Source organism: Pongo abelii, chromosome 10 (genome assembly GCF_028885655.2).
Source record: "Pongo abelii isolate AG06213 chromosome 10, NHGRI_mPonAbe1-v2.0_pri, whole genome shotgun sequence".
NCBI classification, from domain to species: domain Eukaryota; kingdom Metazoa; phylum Chordata; class Mammalia; order Primates; family Hominidae; genus Pongo; species Pongo abelii.
The window spans coordinates 46,619,201-46,637,629 of record NC_071995.2 but is presented as its reverse complement, the minus strand read 5'-3'; the positions used below and the strand labels follow the sequence as shown (position 1 = coordinate 46,637,629).

The window sequence follows — 18,429 nt, the reverse complement described above, 5'->3', positions numbered from 1 at the left end:
CACCCAGGCTAGAGTGCAATGGCACGATTTTGGCTCACTGCAACCTCTGCCTCCCAGGTTCAAGTGATTCTCCTGCCTCAGCCTCCCGAGTAGCTGGGATTACAGGCAATTGTCACCATGACTGGCTAATTTTTTATTTTTAGTAGAGATGGGGTTTCACCATGTTGGTCAGGCTGGTCTCCAACTCCCGACCTCAGGTGATCCGCCTACCTCGGCCTCCCAAAGTGCTGGGATTACAGATGTGAGCCACTGCGCCCAGGCTTTGAAGTGCTTTTACAGATATTTTAGCTGGTCACGGTGGCTCATGCCTGTAATCCCAGTACCTTGGGAGGCCAAGGCAGGTGGATCACCTGAGGTCGGGAGTTTGAGACCAGCCTGACCAACGTGGAGAAACCTCGTCTCTACTAAAAATATAAAATTAGCTGAGTGTGGTGGCACATGCCTGTAATCCCAGCTACTTGGGAGGCTGAGGCAGGAGAATCACTTGAACCCGGGAGGCGAAGGTTGCGGTGAGCCAAGATCGTGCCATTGCACTCCAGCCTGGGCAACAAGAGCGAAACTCCGTCTCAAAAAAAAAAAAAAAAAAAATTAGCAGATTTTTCTTTCTTTCTTTCTTTTTTTGAGAGGGAGTCTCACTCTGTCGCCCAGGCTGGAGTGCAGTGGCATGATCTCGGCTCACTGCAACCTCCGCCTCTTGGGTTCAAGTGATTCTCCTGCTTCAGCCTTCCAATAGCTGAGACTACAGGCATGTGCCACCACGCCTGGCTAATTTTTGTATTTTAGTGGAGACAGGGGTTTCACCATGTTGGCCAGACTGGTCTCGAAGTCCTAACCTCAAGTGATCCACCTGCCTCTGCCTCCCAAAGTGCTGGGATTATAGGCGTGAGCCACTGCTCCTGGCCGGCTTCTTTCTTGTCTCCCTGCTTAGCTGTAAACTCCCCCAAGGCAGTACTGTGTCTTAGAGTGCTCAGTTAAAAGATCAGCAGTCAAAAGGTCAGGTGTTCCCAGGTGCCAGGGACCAGAGACCCCTGAGATCACAAGTTAGTGCTTACGACTGAGGAGTGGAGCACCTGCGTCATATGAAGGGAAGGGGATAATGGGCCTTGTTCTGGGAGATGCAGGTGGCAGCGTGCCTGGGGGCTCTTTGCAAAGAATCCCTAGGGCAGAGAAAGTATGGGGCTTGTGTACTCTCTAGTACAAGTCAGCATGAATATTAATTTGTTACAACCCTGGACATCTTTGTATATTATGCCACTGTCCCAGATAGGGAACTTATCAGAGTAATCAGAACCAAAAAAGATAGGGCAGCCCTGAACTTTGAGCATGTGGTATACACACACATATTTGTGCTAGAGGGTATTATCCAGACCAGTAGCTTCATTTTATTTTATTTTATTTTTTAAATTTTATTTTGAGACAGGGTCTCACTCGGTTGCCCAGGCTGGAGTGAGGTGACATGATCACAGCTCCCTGCAGCCTCAACCTCCCCAGGCTCAAGCAATCCTCCCTCCTTAGCCTTCGGAGTAGCTGGGACCACCGGCACAGGCCACCACGCCCAGCTAATTTTTGTATTTTTTGTAGATACAGAGTTTCACCATGTTGCCCAGGCTGGTCTTGAACTCCTGAGCTCCAGCGATCTGCCTGCCTTGGCCTCCCAAAGTGTTGGATTACAGGCATGAACCACTGTGCCTACCCTGAATTCACCAGTTTGAACTACACAATTCGATGGTTTTTCAGTCACTCCCCATTTCCTCCTCAACCCCACAGACCTAGGCAACTATTAGTCTACTTTCTGTCTTTTTGGATTTGCCTATTCTGGACATTTCATATAAATGGACAGTCTATATGGTCTTTTGTGGTTGGCTTCTTCCACCTTGGCATAATGTTTTCAACTATAACCTTGTTTTAAATTTTTCTGATCTTGATAGGGAAGAGCCACCTTTCCTTTTTTTGTTTGTTTGCTTGTTTGTTTGTTTTTTTGAGACAGCATCTCCCTCGGTCGCCCAGGCTGGAGTGCAGTTGCGCAATTTCGGATCACTGCAACCTCTGCCACCCGAGGTTCAAGCTATTCTCCTGCCTCACCCACCCGAGTAGCTGGGATTACAGGCACCCGCCACCAGCCTGGCTAATTTTTGTATTTTTGTTAGAGATGGGGTTTCACCATGTTGGCCAGGCTGGTCTTGAACTCCTGACCTCAAATGATCCACCCACCTCGGCCTCCCAAAGTGCTGGGATTACAGGTGTGAGCCACTGTGCCTGGCCCGGAGGAGCCACTTTAATGTATTAATCTGGCTACAGACTTTTATTTGATTTTTAAATTTTTCTTGTAGAGATGGGGTCTCACTCTATTGCCTAAGCTGGTTTTGAACTCCTGGGCTCAAGTGATCCTCCCACCTCAGCCTCCCCAAATCCTGGGATTATAGGCGTGAGCCACAACACCTGGTCTTGGCTATGGAGTTTGAAATAAAGTTATTTAAAAGAGGTTTAAACAAATTTGGAGGAGCGAGTCTAACTGCTAAAAAATAATAATAATAATAACATCTAGGCCAACCGCGCTGGCTCACGCCTGTTATCCCAGCACTTTGGAAGGCCAAGGTGGGTGGATCACCTGAGGTCGCGAGTTCCAGACCAGCCTGACCAACATGGAGAAACCCCGTCTCTACTAAAAATACAAAAATTAGCTGGGTGTGATGGTGCATGCCTGTAATCCCAGCTACTCGGGAGGCTGAAATAGGAGAATTGCTTGAACCTGGGAGGGGGAGGTTGCGGTGAGCCAAGATCGTGCCATTGCACTCCAGCCTGGGCAACAAGAGCAAAACTCTATCTCAAATAAATAAATAAATAAATAAATAAACTAAATAACATCTAAAAACTCCTTCTCTAGTTAAATCCCTCACATTGCATTTAAGGAAATAGGCACCCAGAGAGGGAAGTAACTTACCCAAAGGCACACAGCTTGTTAAAGGCAGAGCGAGGTCCAAGGCCTAGACCTGCTGAACCTTAGTTCCATCCTTTTCCTGTTACCTCCCTGCCCACTGATCTAACACACACGCTTTCATACACGTAACACCCTTTCCACCAAAACTCATAAACATATGACCCACAAAATACCTTTGGAGACACATCTTGGGCCTCAGCCATGGTGGAGGCTGCTCTGTATAATGGCTCGGGCCGGCCTTCTGCTACTTGACCCTGAAATGCAGCCACCCAGGGAAGTATCAGTGTTGGCACCAGCTCTCAGAATTTCTGTCTTGGAGGAGCTCAGGAATAGCAATGTTCTTAGAAGCCAGAAGAAGCTGTTTGCTTAGCAGGAACAATTTTTACTTATTATTTTTACTTATTCTGAAAGTTTATTTGGAGTGGTGGATGAATGGTGTGTGTAGGGGGAGGCTGGTAGAGAACATGGAGAGAAGGCTAACACCTGTGGGGCTGTGATTGGAGGGAACTCAGTTAAGGGTTACGAGGATGTATGGGGGATTGGACGCGGTGGCTCATGCCTGTAATCCCAGCACTTTGGGAGGCCAAGGCAGGCGGATCACAAGGTCAAGAATTTGAGACCAGCCTGGCCAACATGGGGAAACCCCGTCTCTACTAAGAATACAAAAATTAGCTGGGCGTGGTGGCACATGCCTGTAATCCCAGCTACTCAGGAGGCCGAAGCAGGAGAATCGCTTGAACCTGGGAGACGGAGGTTGCAGTCAGCAGAGATTGTGCCACTGCACACCAGCCTGAGCAACAGAGCAAGACTCTGTCTCGGAAAAAAAAAAAAAAAAAAAAAAAAAAAGAAGATGCATGGGAACTCTACTGATGCTTCCAGAACTAAGTCCAGATGAGATTGAAGGTAGGGGACAGGAGGATACCGAAGGAGAAGGTCAGGCTGAGGGAAAGGACTCCAGATTGAGGCAGTCTATGATCTTACAGCTGTTCCTGGAACTCTCCCAAACCCCACTTAGAGACAGCTCACAGAAGCTGTCAGGCTGCTGGAAAAGGGCAAGAAGAGGACAAATTCTATCCACAGAACATTATCTGAGGATGGAGGATGAGAGGAGGTAAAGGGCAGATACCTTCAGAAAGCCTGGGAGAGACGGCAGCCAGCTAATGGCAACACCTGGATAACGCCTTTCCACCCTGAAGTTTCCCTCAGGCAATTCCCCATCCCTGGAAGTGAATGGAGCTTAGGACATGGGTGGAGAGCAGGTGTAGGCCTTGGCCCCAGAGCCACGAGGTTTGACTGGAGGAACACTGGTTAGGCTGTATTCCCAAAACAACATCCACTCTCCTACTGCCTGTGGTGGGCACTAGAAATCTCACTCTTAGAGATCTGTCCCTTTGGGTCTGTGAAAGGCTTTCAAGCATCCTTTATCACAGGGAAACTATCCCTGGGTGGGGCAGCAACAACTGTGAATTAAGAGTAAAGCTCAGGCTGGGGCACAGTGGCTCACAGTGGCTCACGCCTGTAACCCCAGCACTTTGGGAGGCCGAGGCAGGTGGATCACCTAAGGTTAGGAGTTTACGACCAGCCTAGCCAACATGCCGAAACCCCAACTCTACTAAAAATACAAAAATCAGCTGGGTCTGGTGGCAGGCACCTGTAATCTCAGCTACTCGGGAGGCTGAGGTAGGAGAATCGCTTGAACCCGGGGGGCAGAGGTTGCAGTGAGCCAAGATTGCGCCACTGCACTCCAGCCTGGGTGAAAGAGAAAGACTCTATATCCAAAAAAAAAAAAAAGTAAAGCTCAGATGAAACAAGGGCCAGGTCACACTTCAGAGACGCTGGGCTTGACAAGGTAAAGGGACTACTCCCAATTTTGCCCAAAGTTGGTCTTCCTTCAATCACAAATCTCCAGGAGTCCTTATTTGTATGGTCTTGATTCCTGGACAATCAGTGGTTTATTTAAGCTGTGGACAGCCCATCGTTCTGTCTAGTAGAGGCTCCCCAAAATACAGGGGCCCCACCGGTCAGGGCTGTTAAGAAGTTATGAAGCTCGGCTGGGCGCGGTGGCTCACGCCTGTAATCCCAGCACTTTGGGAGGCCGAGGTGGGTGGATCACCTAAGGTCAGGAGTTCGAGACCAGCCTGACCAATATGGTGAAACCCTGTCTCTACTGAAAGTACAAAAATTAGCCAGGCATGGTGATGTGCGCCTGTAGTCTCAGCTACTCGGGAGGCTGAGACAGGAGAATTGCTTGAACCTGGGAGGCAGAGGTTGCAGTGAACTGAGATCGAGCCACTGCACTCCAGCCTGGGTAACAGAGCAAGACTCCATCTCAAAAAAAAAAAAAAAAAAAAGTTATGTAGTTCATCTCAACCTTAGATTGTCCTCCAGCTTCTAATCCCAAAATCCTAGGCCCAGTCTGGACTTTAACCAGGTGACACACATTAGTGCGTCAGTTTCAGTGGGCGTTAACATGGAAGTGGACCTGTGCCTGATTCATCCAGGAAGCTGAGCCTAGGCCGCAGAACAAACACCCCTAAGCAGCTTCTGCTAGGCATGGGTGAGAGGCTGTCTGGCCAAACAGTGACTGTGTTTGCTTTGTCTTCTTCCTCTCTCTCACCCCCACTTGCCAGAGTCCCTCATTTCTCTCTGCCCATCACTGGGTCAGGTGCTGTGTGTTTTTTTTCTGGATGACTCTAGAAAGCTTTCTCTTTCTCTCTCTCTCTCTCTCTTTGGTGGTGAAGGTGATTCTTGAAGAAGAGAAGACTTTAAAAGGGGCACAGGCTGTGCATGGTGGCTCACGCCTATAATCCCAGCACTTTGGGAGGCCAAGGTGGGCGGATCGCCTGAGGTTGGGAGTTCGAGACCAGCCTGACCAACATGGAGAAACCCCGTCTCTACTAAAAATACAAAATTAGCTGGGCATAGTGGTGCATGCCTGTAATCCCAGCTACTCGGGAGGCTGAGGCAGGAGAATCACTTGGACCCGGGAGGTGGAGGTTGCAGTGAGCTGAGATCGTGCCATTGCACTCCAGCCTGGGCAACAAGAGCGAAACTCCGTCTCAAAATAAATAAATAAATAAATAAATAAATAAATAAATAAAAGAGGTACAGCAGGAGCTGATATTGGGAGGGGAAATAAAGGGAAGTAAGAACTGGTTTGGATGCGAATTAGAAAAAACAAAAAAGTCAGACATCAGGCCAGGCGCTGTGGCTCATGTCTGTAGTCCCAGCACTTTGGGAGGCTGAGACAGGTGGATTGCTTGAGCCCAGAAGTTCAAGACCAGCCTGGATAACATGGTGAGACCACTGTCTCTACTTAAAACAAAAGATGTAAGGAAAAAAAGAAAAAAAATGTCAGAGAAGTTCTGGGCCACCTCCCCCACCCTCCCGCAACACACACACACACACCTGTCTATAGTCTAAGCAGGTCCTGCTCTTCTAACCCACCCGGGACAGTCCCTGCAACTCCAGCCTGACCTCACTTCCTGCTTCCATGGCTAGTTTGTTTTTCTGACACTTATTGGTAGACACTCCAGATCATTTCATTTTGTTTCCAGTACCGTTTCCCCTTCCTAATACAAATGCAAAACAACGTGGGAATCCCCTTTCAGGGGGAAACAACGGTGCAGCTTTAAGAGAAAGAGAAGGGAGGAAGGGGGCGCTGACTCAGATCCTCAGATCCATTGGCTGTTGGAGGGAATCCCACCTCAGGGATTGGGCGTAACAGAGTCCGCCTCCTCTTGTGATTGGCTCAGCCAGAGAAATAAAAGGCGGCTGTGCCGGCCTCATCCTCAGTCGGAGGGAGGCAGGGAATCTGGCTGGATTGGGGTGCTGAGACGCACCTGGCGCAACCCTCCCTTCTGAATCGAAGTTCAAGTCCCGCGGACACTGCAACCATGAAGGAGAGACGGGCCCCCCAGCCAGTCGTGGCCAGATGTAAGCTCGTTCTGGTCGGGGACGTGCAGTGTGGGAAGACCGCGATGTTGCAAGTGTTAGCGAAGGATTGCTATCCGGAGGTGAGCTGCCCGCCCGCCCGCTGGCCGGCTTTTCTCCCTGCCTGCCCGCCTTGGGGTAGATTTCCACCTGCCCAGGAGACGTGGCTCCCCCAGCCCCAGCCCATCCTCAGCCGCTTTCTGAGGCTTTACCATCCTCAGCTGCTTTTTGGCTGGAGGACTGCCCTGCCTTAGCTTCCCCTGAGACCTGTTCCACTTCTGCCGCCCCGCTGGCTCCTCCTCACCTCTTCACCCAGAGGACCCATCAGATCCCCTCCACCTTCCTGCGTCCCTGGAGTCTGCTCTCAGGAGAGGGCACTGGAGGCATTTGAGAGTCTGGAGTTTCTTCTTGACGTAATCCCTGCCTATCCGCTCACCTGCTCCTCAAAGGCTCTATGCCTGTGCCTCCAAGCAGGCTTCTGCAGCCCCTCTGTTCACCTGGCCGGGAGTGGTTTGAGAGGAGATGAGCTAGGATTGGCTTTGGCCTGTGGCTCTCTCAAATTGGGAAACACAAATCTGGGGATGGGAGGAATCTGTGTGTGTGTGTGTGTGTGTGTGTGTGTGTGTGTGTGTGTGTGTGTGTGTGTGTGTGTGTGTGTGTGTGTGTCCCTGATCGCTTAGGATATGGGGGGCTTACCCCTGGTGCGGTGGTGTGGGGGGGGGGGTGTCATTCACATTTCTCACTGCTGCAGAGCAAAGTGCCTGGTCCTCCACAGTCCCTTCCCTCCTGCTCCAGGCATCTCCTCTGGTTTCTTGTCTCCTGTGACTTTACTGCCTCTCTGGTGAGTGTGTGTGTAGCCAGCACTAACCAGGGGATCTGAGGGTAGGGGTTCCCGGGGTGAATGTTTCCTCTCTTTTCACAGACCTATGTGCCCACCGTGTTCGAAAATTACACAGCCTGTTTGGAGACAGAGGAACAGAGGGTGGAGCTTAGTCTCTGGGATACCTCAGGTAAGAATTCGGCTCCAAATGCCCCTTTCCCACCCCCACTGGTCTGCTGTGTAGCTGCTGTCTTTTAGAAATTGTTTTCCCCTTTGGTGGGGAGAAGTGAAAAAAGAGGATCCGAAGACTCATTAGTTGTGGGGAGGGCTGACAGTTGGTCGACTCAGTTGCATGGTCCAAGGGTGCAGAGTGGGTGAACCCCAGGAGCCACTCTCTTCCCTGGGTCTAGTTCCACCCTTTAGAGGGCTGGGATGGTGAGGCGAAGGGACCTATAAATAGTCCTGGGGGTGGGCAGTAAAACAGGACTTCTCCATTTCCATTCCCTACCACCCAACACGTGCGCGTGCACACACACACACGCACAAACACACACCTTTTACTTCCCCAGAGCAAAGCCAAATAAGAGGCAAGTGGCAGTGCTGCTGGAGGCAGCGTGGTTGGGGCGAGGAGACAAGTCTGCTTTGGGGAAAGATTGCTCAGACTCAGTTTTGTCTCCTGCATTCCATCTTGGGCCACTGCTGTCCTCCTGCCGCAGCCCAGCCCCACTCGTCACACCGCTGCAGCTCGGGGATGAAGCGATATCATCGATGTTTTGGAGGGTGGGGGAGATGGCTTAATATAGGGCATAGTCAGTTGTGAATAGTGGCCGGCAGGGCAGAGGGGAGGTTGGCTCTGACTGCTTTCCCTCTACTGGGGTGAGGTAGAATATGCCCTGTCTCTCTAGAATGTAGAAACAATGTTTTTCCAGCCTCTCAGCCCCAAGCCTTTAGTGCTAGGCTATCCTTTGCCTTGATTCTGACCCCTTCCCATTATCTCTTTACCCCCGACCTTTTTCAATAGACTGGCTCAGAGTCATAATTAAGGAGTAAAAGCCGGGAATAAGAGAAAGAAAATAAAATCCACCCCTCCCCAAAAATGCATATTCAGGCTGAGTTTAAAAAGAGACCATAAATCACTAGGTGTTTCCTGCTACATATAATAAATATGCTGTCCTGCTCCTCCAACAGCCGTTGTTCCCATGCTCTAATTCTGAGGTCTGAAAAGATTGGGGCTAGGGAATGGTTAGAAAGAAAATGAGCCTTTCCTCCCCAAACAAAAATTCCCCAATCTGGTATGCTTTTCCCTGTTGCAGTTTCAGGGCTTGGGAGGCAGGGTTCTGGTTCTCCTGGGCTGTGCTATGCTGGCTAGATCGGACTAGAATGCAGCTTGACTGCATGAGGTATAATTTTTGGTTTTTCATCTACTGTACCCTCCCACCTTCCAATCTTCCCAGAATCTTACTGCCGCTCATCTCTTTCCACTACCACCGCCCAAACGCCCTCCCCCCACGTCCTCCCTCCTTCGACAGTCAGAATGCAGCCCTCAAATCCCAAACCAGATCATGGAAAATCAGCAAGTGTTGTCTCTATTCCCTGTGTCACACCCCCACCCCCCAGTTTCCGAAAGGATAAAGGCTGTCAGTTATTCTCAAACTCCCTCTTTCAGATTAGGTTCCCATAAGGAAGGAGGAAGTGGCCGTGGTGTGTGGGATAGGGTTCCCCAATGTTGGGGTCAGGGTTGACCCTGTTCCCATTATTTACTTGCTAGTCTTAGGGGAGGGGGATTGCTTGGAGCCAAAATGGAGGCCTCCTCCCCTCCCCCTTCCCCAGTGCTGCAGTGCTTCCGCTCCTTAGTGCTGCAGTGGTAAGACCCCACCTCAGAAAGGGATGTGGGAGGCTTGCTAAAGGAGCAGGCAGCTATCCCAACTCCCCTGTATTCCTTTTTTTTAATGACCAACATCCCCCCACCAGCCTGGATTCCCCCGTTTCCATGGCGATTGCGGTGCAGGGAGAGGGGCTGCTTGCTATTCTGAGCACGGATTGTCTGGGTTCCAAATCCGCTACTGCTCCTTCCCCAGGGTGGAGGGGTAGGCTCAGCCCCTAGCATTCTCCCATATGGGACCACCTGGGTCTGCATTGCCTATTTCCCTCCCAATGAAGGACTCTTGCTCTAGCCTCTGAATCCCCAGCCATCGGTGCTGCTGTCTTTGAGACTGCCTTCCTGAGATGGGGGGGGGGGGCGGTCAGGAGGTACAGCTTCCTTTTGCCCTTTTCAGTGTAAGCCGATCTGGGTGGGTGAAGAAGTGGGGCACTGAACCCTTGATTCTCTCCCTCCCCTGCTAGCCTCCTAAAGTTCTGACCCCATGGAAAAGCAGCAGCCAGGTTATGTAACAAGGAGGTTTGTCTCTTCACTGGGGAGACCCTGGAGCAGAAGGGAGTGAAGTTGGGCAGCAGGCAGGCTCTAGAAGAGAGGAACCCTGAAATAAGCGCTGTCTCTCTACAGGGCTGGAAGCATCTTCTGGGACTCAGAAAACTAGTAGATCTCCAATTAAGCCTGCTGTAGGAGACCCAAACAGGGCCAAATTATACTCCACCCACTTTATTTTGTCTTCTTTCCCTTTTTCTGGACTAAGGGGGATGATATTCTTTCATGACCTTCTGGCAGGCGGTCAGGTCCCAAGCTTCCAGCCGCAGCACATTCTCCCTGGGAGATGGGTGGATCCTCAGGGATCAAGGATGGTATTCCCAGGGCTTTAGGGCTTAGGCCTATTGGGGAGGGAAAACACCATGGCTCACCATCAGCTATTTCTGGCCTACACCAGGATCTCCCTACTACGATAATGTCCGTCCACTCTGCTACAGTGACTCGGATGCAGTATTACTATGTTTTGACATCAGCCGTCCAGAGACAGTGGACAGTGCACTCAAGAAGGTAAGACTAGATCAACTCTCTAATCTCTAACTCAGCATGAGGACCAAGAAGGAATCGGGACCTTGTCATGAATGCCCTCTTGTATAACATCAAGAAACGGAAGCCAGGGAAGGAAGAGATTTGCCCAAGGCCACACCGTTAGCTACAGCTCTGGGACTGGAACTTGGGTCTCCTTACCCCGCTGCCTCCCGCCCTTTTTGTTATCCCATGCTGCCTTGCCAGAGGCCCCGCAGGGGAGGGTGGTATTGAAGACTCAGGGAGCAGAGGATGGAGAGTCAGAGAACCTTTAGGTGATACGGTCTGAGGGTCAGGCATGGGACATTTGGAGGCAGCTTCTGTGGACCCTGATCCCAGTCCCACTGAGAATGGGCAAGCCAGGCAGGTCTGAGCTGAGCTGCTGGTATGAAATACTTGGGTCTGGGCAGATCCGCCAATGCTGAGGAGTCCTAGGAAACCTTGCATATCTAGCATAGTATAGAAGATGCTGGGATCATGTTCTTCCCTTGAGAAGAGACTGGTTGGCTTCCCCCTGGCATTCTGGACTTGTGAGGCCCTTTGGGGTGAGGGGGCAGATCCATGCCTGTATGGTTGGCAGACAGTGGGAGGAGAATTGCCCTTGTGCCCTCTCTGGTGACTGGGCCATAGACTGGGGGAACAGGCTCCTGGGTCAGCACTCTGGGGGCCCCAAAGGCCTCATGGGCAGGAAAATGATGTAATTAGTGCAACGGTGATGCTGTGACTCAGAGGGAGGACTGGGCTGGTGATAAGTGAGGTGATGTGTGTGACGTTGCCAGCCAAGCTTCTCCTGGTATCTGTCTGCCACTAACTCTCCTTCCTTCCTCCTTCTCCTACCCTTCTTCCTGCTCGACCCCTCAGTGGAGGACAGAAATCCTAGATTATTGTCCCAGCACCCGCGTTTTGCTCATTGGCTGCAAGACAGACCTGCGAACAGACCTGAGTACTCTGATGGAGCTGTCCCACCAGAAGCAGGCGCCCATCTCCTATGAGCAGGTGTGTGCTTGCGCAAGTGCGTGTCGTGGGGTGGAGTGAGGAAGGCTAGAGGCAGACAGCTTGAAATATGGCCCTGGCTCAAATTCTTCCACTATGGCAAGAGAGAATTGCTGTTATAATTAGCAAATGAGTCACCTGGAGAGAGGTGGTGGGCACCTGCTTACCCAGATGTATGCTATCAGTTAGCAGGTGAGTTATTCCTGTGTGTGCCCACATTTCTAAGATTGTATTCTGACCACCTGCATTAGAATCATTAGAGGTGTTCGTTAGAATTTCACACACACAAAAAAAGAGGCCAGGTGCAAGGTGGCTCATGCCTGTAATTCCAGAACTTTGGGAGGCTGAGGCAGGAGGATAGCTTAAGCCCAGGAGTTTGAGATAAGCCTGGGCAACAAAGCAAGACTGTCTCTACCAAAAAAAAAATAGCTGGGTATGGTGGTGAGTGCCTGTAGTCATAGCTACTCAGGATGCTGAGGTGGTAGGACCGCTTGAGCCCAGGAGGTTGAGGCTGCAAGGAGCTGTGATCATGCCACTGCACTCCAGCCTGAGTGACAGAGTGAGACCCTGTCTCAAAAAAAAAGAAAAGGAGGAGGGGCACTGGGTGCGGTGGCTCACGCTTGTAATCCCAGCACTTGGGAGGCCAAGGCCGGTGGATCACTTGAGCTCAGGAATTCAGGACTAGCCTGGCCAACATGGCAAAACGCTGTCTCTACTAAAAATACCAAAATTAGCTGGTTGTGGTGGCATGCACCTGTAATCCCAGCTACTCAGGAGGCTGAGGCAGGAGAATCGCTTGAACCTGGGAGACAGAGGTTGCAGTTAGCTGAGATCGTGCCACTGCACTCCCACCTGGGTGACAGAGTGAGAGACTCTGTCTCAAGAAAAAAAAAAAAAAAAAAAAGGCCAGGTGTGGTGGCTCATGCGTGTAATCCCAGCACTTTGGGAGACCGAGGCAGGTGGATCACTTGAGGTCAGGAGTTCAAGACCAGCCTGGCCAACGTGGTGAAACCCCGACTCTACAAAAAATACAAAAAATTAGCCAGGTATGGTGGTGCACACCTGTAATCCCTGGGCAACAGAGTGAGACTCTATTTCAAGAAAAAAAAAGTGTGATCTGCCTAGGCTGGAGTGCAGTGGCACAATAGTTGTTTATGCAGCCTTGACCTCCCGGACTCAAGTGATCCTCCCTCCTGTCTCCCTAGTAGCTGGGACGATAGGTATGGGCCCCACGCCTAGCTAATCTTTAACATTTTTTGTAGAGACAAGGTCTCATTATGTTTCCCAGGTTGTTCTTGAACTCCTGACATCAAGTGATTCTCCTACCTTGGCCTCCCAAAGTGCTGGGATTACAGGTGTGAGTCACCACACCTGGCCTGGAATCTGCATTTTTTATAAGACCCCTGGATAATTTCTTATGTGCATGAGAGCATAGGGTTCGGGGACCAAGTTTTGCTCTTGTCACCCAGGCTGGAGTGCAGTGGTGCGATGTCAGCTCACTGCAACCTCTGCCTCCTGGGTTCAAGCGATTCTCCGGCCTCAGCCTCCCGAGTAGCCGGGATTATAGGTGCCCGCCAACACGCCCAGCTAATTTTTGTTATTTTTAGTAGAGATGGGGTTTCACCATGTTGGCCAGGCTGGTCTTGAACCCCTGACCTCAGGTGATCCACCTGCCTTGGCCTCCACTGCACCTGACCTGGGGAGCTCTTAAGAATACTAATACCGGCCAGGCGCGGTGGCTTACGCCTGTAATCCCAGCACTTTGGGTGGCTGAGGCAGGCGGATCACAAGGTCAGGAGATCAAGACCATCCTGGCTAACACGGTGAAACCCCACCTCTACTAAAAATACAAAAAATTAGTCAGGCGTGGTGGTGGGCACCTGTAGTCCCAGCTACTCAGGAGGCTGAGGCAGGAGAATGGCGTGAACCCGGGAGGCGGAGCTTGCAGTGCGCCGAGATCGCGCCACTGCACTCCAGCCTGGGCAACAGAGCGAGACTCTGTTTCAAAAAGGAGAAGAAGAAAAAGAATACTAATGCCTTGGCTCTATACCCAGAATTTTTTTTTCCTTTTCCTTTTTTTTTTTTTTTTTTCCCGGAGACAGGGTCTTACTCTGTCACCCAGAATGAAGTGCAGTCGTGTGATCCTAGCTCACTACAGTGCAGAACTCCTGGGCTCAAGGGAGCCTCTCTAGTATTTGAGACTATAGTTGTGTGCCCACTTCCAGCGAATTTTTAAACATTTTTAAAAACTGTTTATTATTATTATCTTTATTTTTGAGATTTATTTTTGTAATTCCAAAGTGCTGGGATTATGGGTGTGAGCCACCGCGCCCGGCCGCCTAGGCTGGTCTTGAACTCCTGGCCTCCTCAAGTGATCCTCCCATCACAGCCTCCTGAGTAGCTGGGATTAGAGGCACTAGCCACTGCCCCAGCTATCCCCAGAAATTCTAATTTAGTTTGGCATCAATACAGTTTTAAGAGTATTCCAGATGATTTATAATGTGCAGTCAGGCATCGTCTTAAGAAAAAGAGGCATCATCAGACAGGGTGTATGCCAAAAAAAAAAAGAAAAAATAATCGAATAATCTGCAGAGGGTGGTGTTTGGAGACTGGCAGCTGGGTCCCCTCTGGAGTGGCCCTGGGGAGTGACACACAGAGGCAGCGTCCCAGAACCATTTTGGCCCACTGCATTAATGCCCTCACCCCCTCCTGCAGGGTTGTGCAATAGCGAAGCAGCTGGGTGCAGAAATCTACCTGGAAGGCTCGGCTTTCACCTCAGAAAAGAGCATCCACAGCATCTTTCGGATGGCATCCATGCTGTGTCTGAACAAGCCTAGCCCACTGCCCCAGAAGAGCCCTGTCCGAAGCCTCTCCAAACGACTGCTCCACCTCCCCAGTCGCTCTGAACTCATCTCTTCTACCTTCAAGAAGGAAAAGGCCAAAAGCTGTTCCATTATGTGAAGTGGAAATTGGAGGGGGGAGACAACCCCCTACTTCCTCCCTTGGGGTGCAGAGGCACGGGGAGAGGGAGGATGAGACAATTTAGGACACTGGACATGAGTTTTTCAGATGGCCACGGTGAGGGCTTGGAAGGAGACAGGAATGGGGCGAGGAAGGAGCCAGGCCCGGCATGAGGACCTGACACTGAGAGAGAACCATCATACCCCAAGCCAGGCACTAGATTGTGGAGGGGCGACTACCCCAGTGCCCCGCCCCCGCTCCAGAGGAAGGAAAGCTGTGGGGGATGGGGGGCATGCTGGCCTCATGGGCTTGGGGGCCTACAGCAGCCTCACCTTCAGCATCATGCCTCTTCCACACAGCGTTTCCATGCAGGTCAGGGGATGGGAGGGGTCCCTAAGCCCTTCCCTTCCCCTCTAAGGAGGCAGCAATGGAGAGTGGGGAAGCCGCCGAGCGGCAGCTCCCTTGGGGGCTTAGCCCAGGTGCTTCATAACTGCAATTGGAAGTGCAGGAGCTGGTCAGAGCCAATGAGAAGGAAACCTCATCTTTGCATAGCCCATGCCTCATGGAGAGGTGACATCATACATTCACATGCTTCTCACCTAAGTCCCCAGGGTCCAAGGGAGAAGCCCCAGACCCCCTTCTCTTGCAGAGTGTGGGGGTGGTGGTGCTGCAGGGGCAGGGCTGGGTGGGGGTCACCAGACTTTTTCTGCCCTTAGGGCAGTACAGCTGGCATTTGTTTTATAGACTCTTGTCTTTGGAATTGGGGGGAGGGAGGGAGTGTTTCAATCTGTTATATGTTCTGTGTTTAATGAAGAAAACCTATTTATTAATGAAAAATATAATACATATAAAGAATTTGGCTCCGTATTTTTTTCTGTTTTCTTTAGTTGTTACAATTGGCATTTTTTTTGTGTGTCTTTTTTTTTTTTTCCTTTTTGTGGAGAATGGGGTCTCGCTATATTGCTCAGGCAGGTCTCAAACTCCTGGGCTCAAGCTATCCTCACATCTCTGCCTCCCTAAGAGCTGGGATTACAGGCATGAGCCACTGTGCTTGAGCCCTTTGGTTGATGATAATGAGAGAAAAGCTGTCCTGGGGCCCTTTCTGTGGGTTGCAGAGGGGCTGCCTCCACCATTCCCCAGCTCCTCCAAGAAGGAGCTTCTCGCTTCCCCCATCCCCCTGCCCTAGCCCCACGCAAGACCTACTAAACCAAGGAAGGGCTCCTTAGCCCTAGAGCAGGGGTGCAGGGGTTCTCAACCTTGGAACTATTGACATTTTGGACTGGATAATGCTTTGTTGTGAGGGACTGTCCTATGCAGCCCAAGATGTTTAGCGGTGTCCCTGATCTGGTGGATGCTAGAAGACAGCACCCCACTCTCCAGCTATCACACCCAAAAATGTCTCCAGACGTTGCTAAATGACCCCTGTGGAAAAATTCGGGTTGAGAACCTCTGCCCTGGAGAGTCTAGAGGAGAGAAAAAGGTTGGATGAAATCATCAGTAGAGGATCCAAGCTGCTGAGATCCCACCCCACATAGAAGGTGGACAGACTAAGCCAAAGCTGGGGGAGACTCCTGGGATTCTGGTCTCCTCTGAGTTCAAGGAGAGGTGACATTTGCCTTCATGACCTTCCAATTCTGATGCCTACTGATGGCAGCTCAGGGACCTTAACTCTTAACTTCCTTTCTCAGTGACTTATAGCTCTTGTTTTCCAAGTGCCATAGTGTAGTGCTAGTGCTAGAAATAAAGTTAGCATGTACTAGGCCAGGCACGGTGGCTGACGCCTGTAATCCCAGAACTTTGGGAGGCTGAGGCGGGTGGATCACAAGGTCAGGAGATCGAGACCATCCTGGCTAACACGGTGAAACCCCATCTCTACTAAAATACAAAAATTAGCCAGGCATGGTGGCACGTGCCTGTAATCCCAACTACTCGGGAGGCTGAGGCAGGAGAATCGCTTAAACCCGAGAGGCAGAGGTTGCAGTGAGCCAACATCGCGCCACTGCACTCCAGCCTGGGCAAAAGAGGTAGACTCCATCTCTAAATAAATAAATAAATAAAGTTAGTATGTACTTAATGAGTGTTCAGCACTGTGCACTGTGTTGAGGGCTTTACATGATCACGTTTAGCCTCATAAATGATAAGAGCTGACATTTGTTAAATGTTTACTTCGGGTCGGGGCACTTACGAGATTTTTTTTTTTTTTTTTTTTTTTTGAGACAGGGTCTCACTCTGTTGCCCACGCTGGAGTACAGTGGCATGACCACTGTTCACCGCAACCTCACCCTCCTGGTTCACTGTCCTGATCACCCTCCTGACCCTCCTACCTCAGCCTTCTGGGTAGCTAGGACTACAGGAGTACCACAGTAGTAGTCTATTTTTTGTGGAGATGGGGTTTCACCATGTTGCCCAGGCTGGTCTTGAACTTCTGGGCTCAAGTGATCCTCCTGCCTTGGCCTCCCAAAGTGCTGGGATTACAGGCATAAACCACGGTGCCCGGCCCCACTTATGAGTTCTTTCTACGTTATTTATTCCTGTGATAACCCTATAAGCCTATGAGGTTCTTTTTTTTTTTTAGACGGAGTTTCACTCTGGCTGGAGGGCAATGGCGCGATCTTGGCTCACCGAAACCTCCGCCTCCTGGGTTCAAGTGATTCTCCTGCCTCAGCCTCCCAAGGGACTACAGGCATGTGCCACCATGCCCGGCTAATTCTGTTTTTGTTTGTTTGTTTGTTTGTTTTTTAGTAGAGACGAGGTTTCTCCATGTTGGTCAGGCTGGTTTTGAACTCCCGACCTCAGGTGATCCACCCGCCTCGGCATCCCAAAGTGCTGGGATTACAGGTGTCAGCCACGGCGCCCGGCCGCTCTCTACTTCATTTTACAGAAAAGAAGACTGAGGTTCAGAGAGATTAGGTAATGTGCACAAGGTCACACAGCTAGGAAGTGGTTGAACATGGATACAAATCCAGGCAATCTGGCTTCACATCATGCACTCTAACCTGCTCTGCTGTCCTGTCCTGTGAGGGAAGTGGTATTATTATCTCTGTTTTGTAATGAGGAAAGAGAAAAGCCAGAGATGCCATATAATTTGCACAAGATCACAGTACTAGTAAGCAATTGAGCCAAGATTCAAACCAGATCTCACTGTTCACCAAAATCCCATGGACACCTTACTGGTAGGCATGTTGTACCTAAATAGGTATCTCCAGTTATGGTTCTTACTAGAACACCATCCCTCTGTCTCTATCTCCAAAGATGATGGTTTGGGTGTGGTGACTGGTGCCTGTAGTTCCAGCACTTTGGGAGGACGAGCCGGGCAGATTGCTTGAGGCCAGGAGTTTGAGACCAGGCTGGACAACATTGCAAGACCCTGTCTCTACAGAAAATAAAACGATTAGCCAGGCGTGATGGGGCGCACCTGTGGTCCCAGCTACTTGGGAGGCTGAGGCAGGAGGATCACTTGAGCCCAGGTCAGGGCTGCAGTGTTTGTACCACTCCACTTCAACCTGGGCAACAAAGTGAAACCCTGTCTCAAAAATAAATAAGTAAATAAGCCAGGCACGGTGTCTCACACCTGTAATCCCAGCACTTTGGGAGGCCGAGGCAGGTGGATCACGAGGTCAGGAGATCGAGACCATCCTGGCCAACATGATGAAACCCCGTTCTTACTGAAAATACAAAAATTAGCTGGGTGTGGTGGCACGTGCCTGTAACCCCAGCTACTTAGGAGGTTGAAGCAGGAGAATCGCTTGAACTAGGGAGTTGGAGATTGCAGTGAGCCAAGATTGCACCACTGCACTCCAGCCTGGCGAAAGAGTGAGACTCCATCTCAAAAATAGA

The 18,429-nt window shown here is 50.6% G+C and overlaps 1 protein-coding gene across 1 annotated transcript; it reads left to right on the top strand.

Moving 5' to 3' along the window:
* Positions 1 to 6,720: 6,720 nt before the first annotated feature.
* RND1 (Rho family GTPase 1) lies at positions 6,721 to 15,447 on the top strand. The gene is made up of 5 exons (XM_002823167.6): positions 6,721 to 6,954; positions 7,794 to 7,881; positions 10,514 to 10,623; positions 11,500 to 11,634; positions 14,347 to 15,447. The coding sequence occupies exons 1-5, from the start codon at positions 6,835 to 6,837 to the stop codon at positions 14,590 to 14,592; spliced, it is 699 nt and encodes a 232-aa protein (XP_002823213.1). The 5' UTR covers positions 6,721 to 6,834; the 3' UTR covers positions 14,593 to 15,447.
* Positions 15,448 to 18,429: the final 2,982 nt, after the last annotated feature.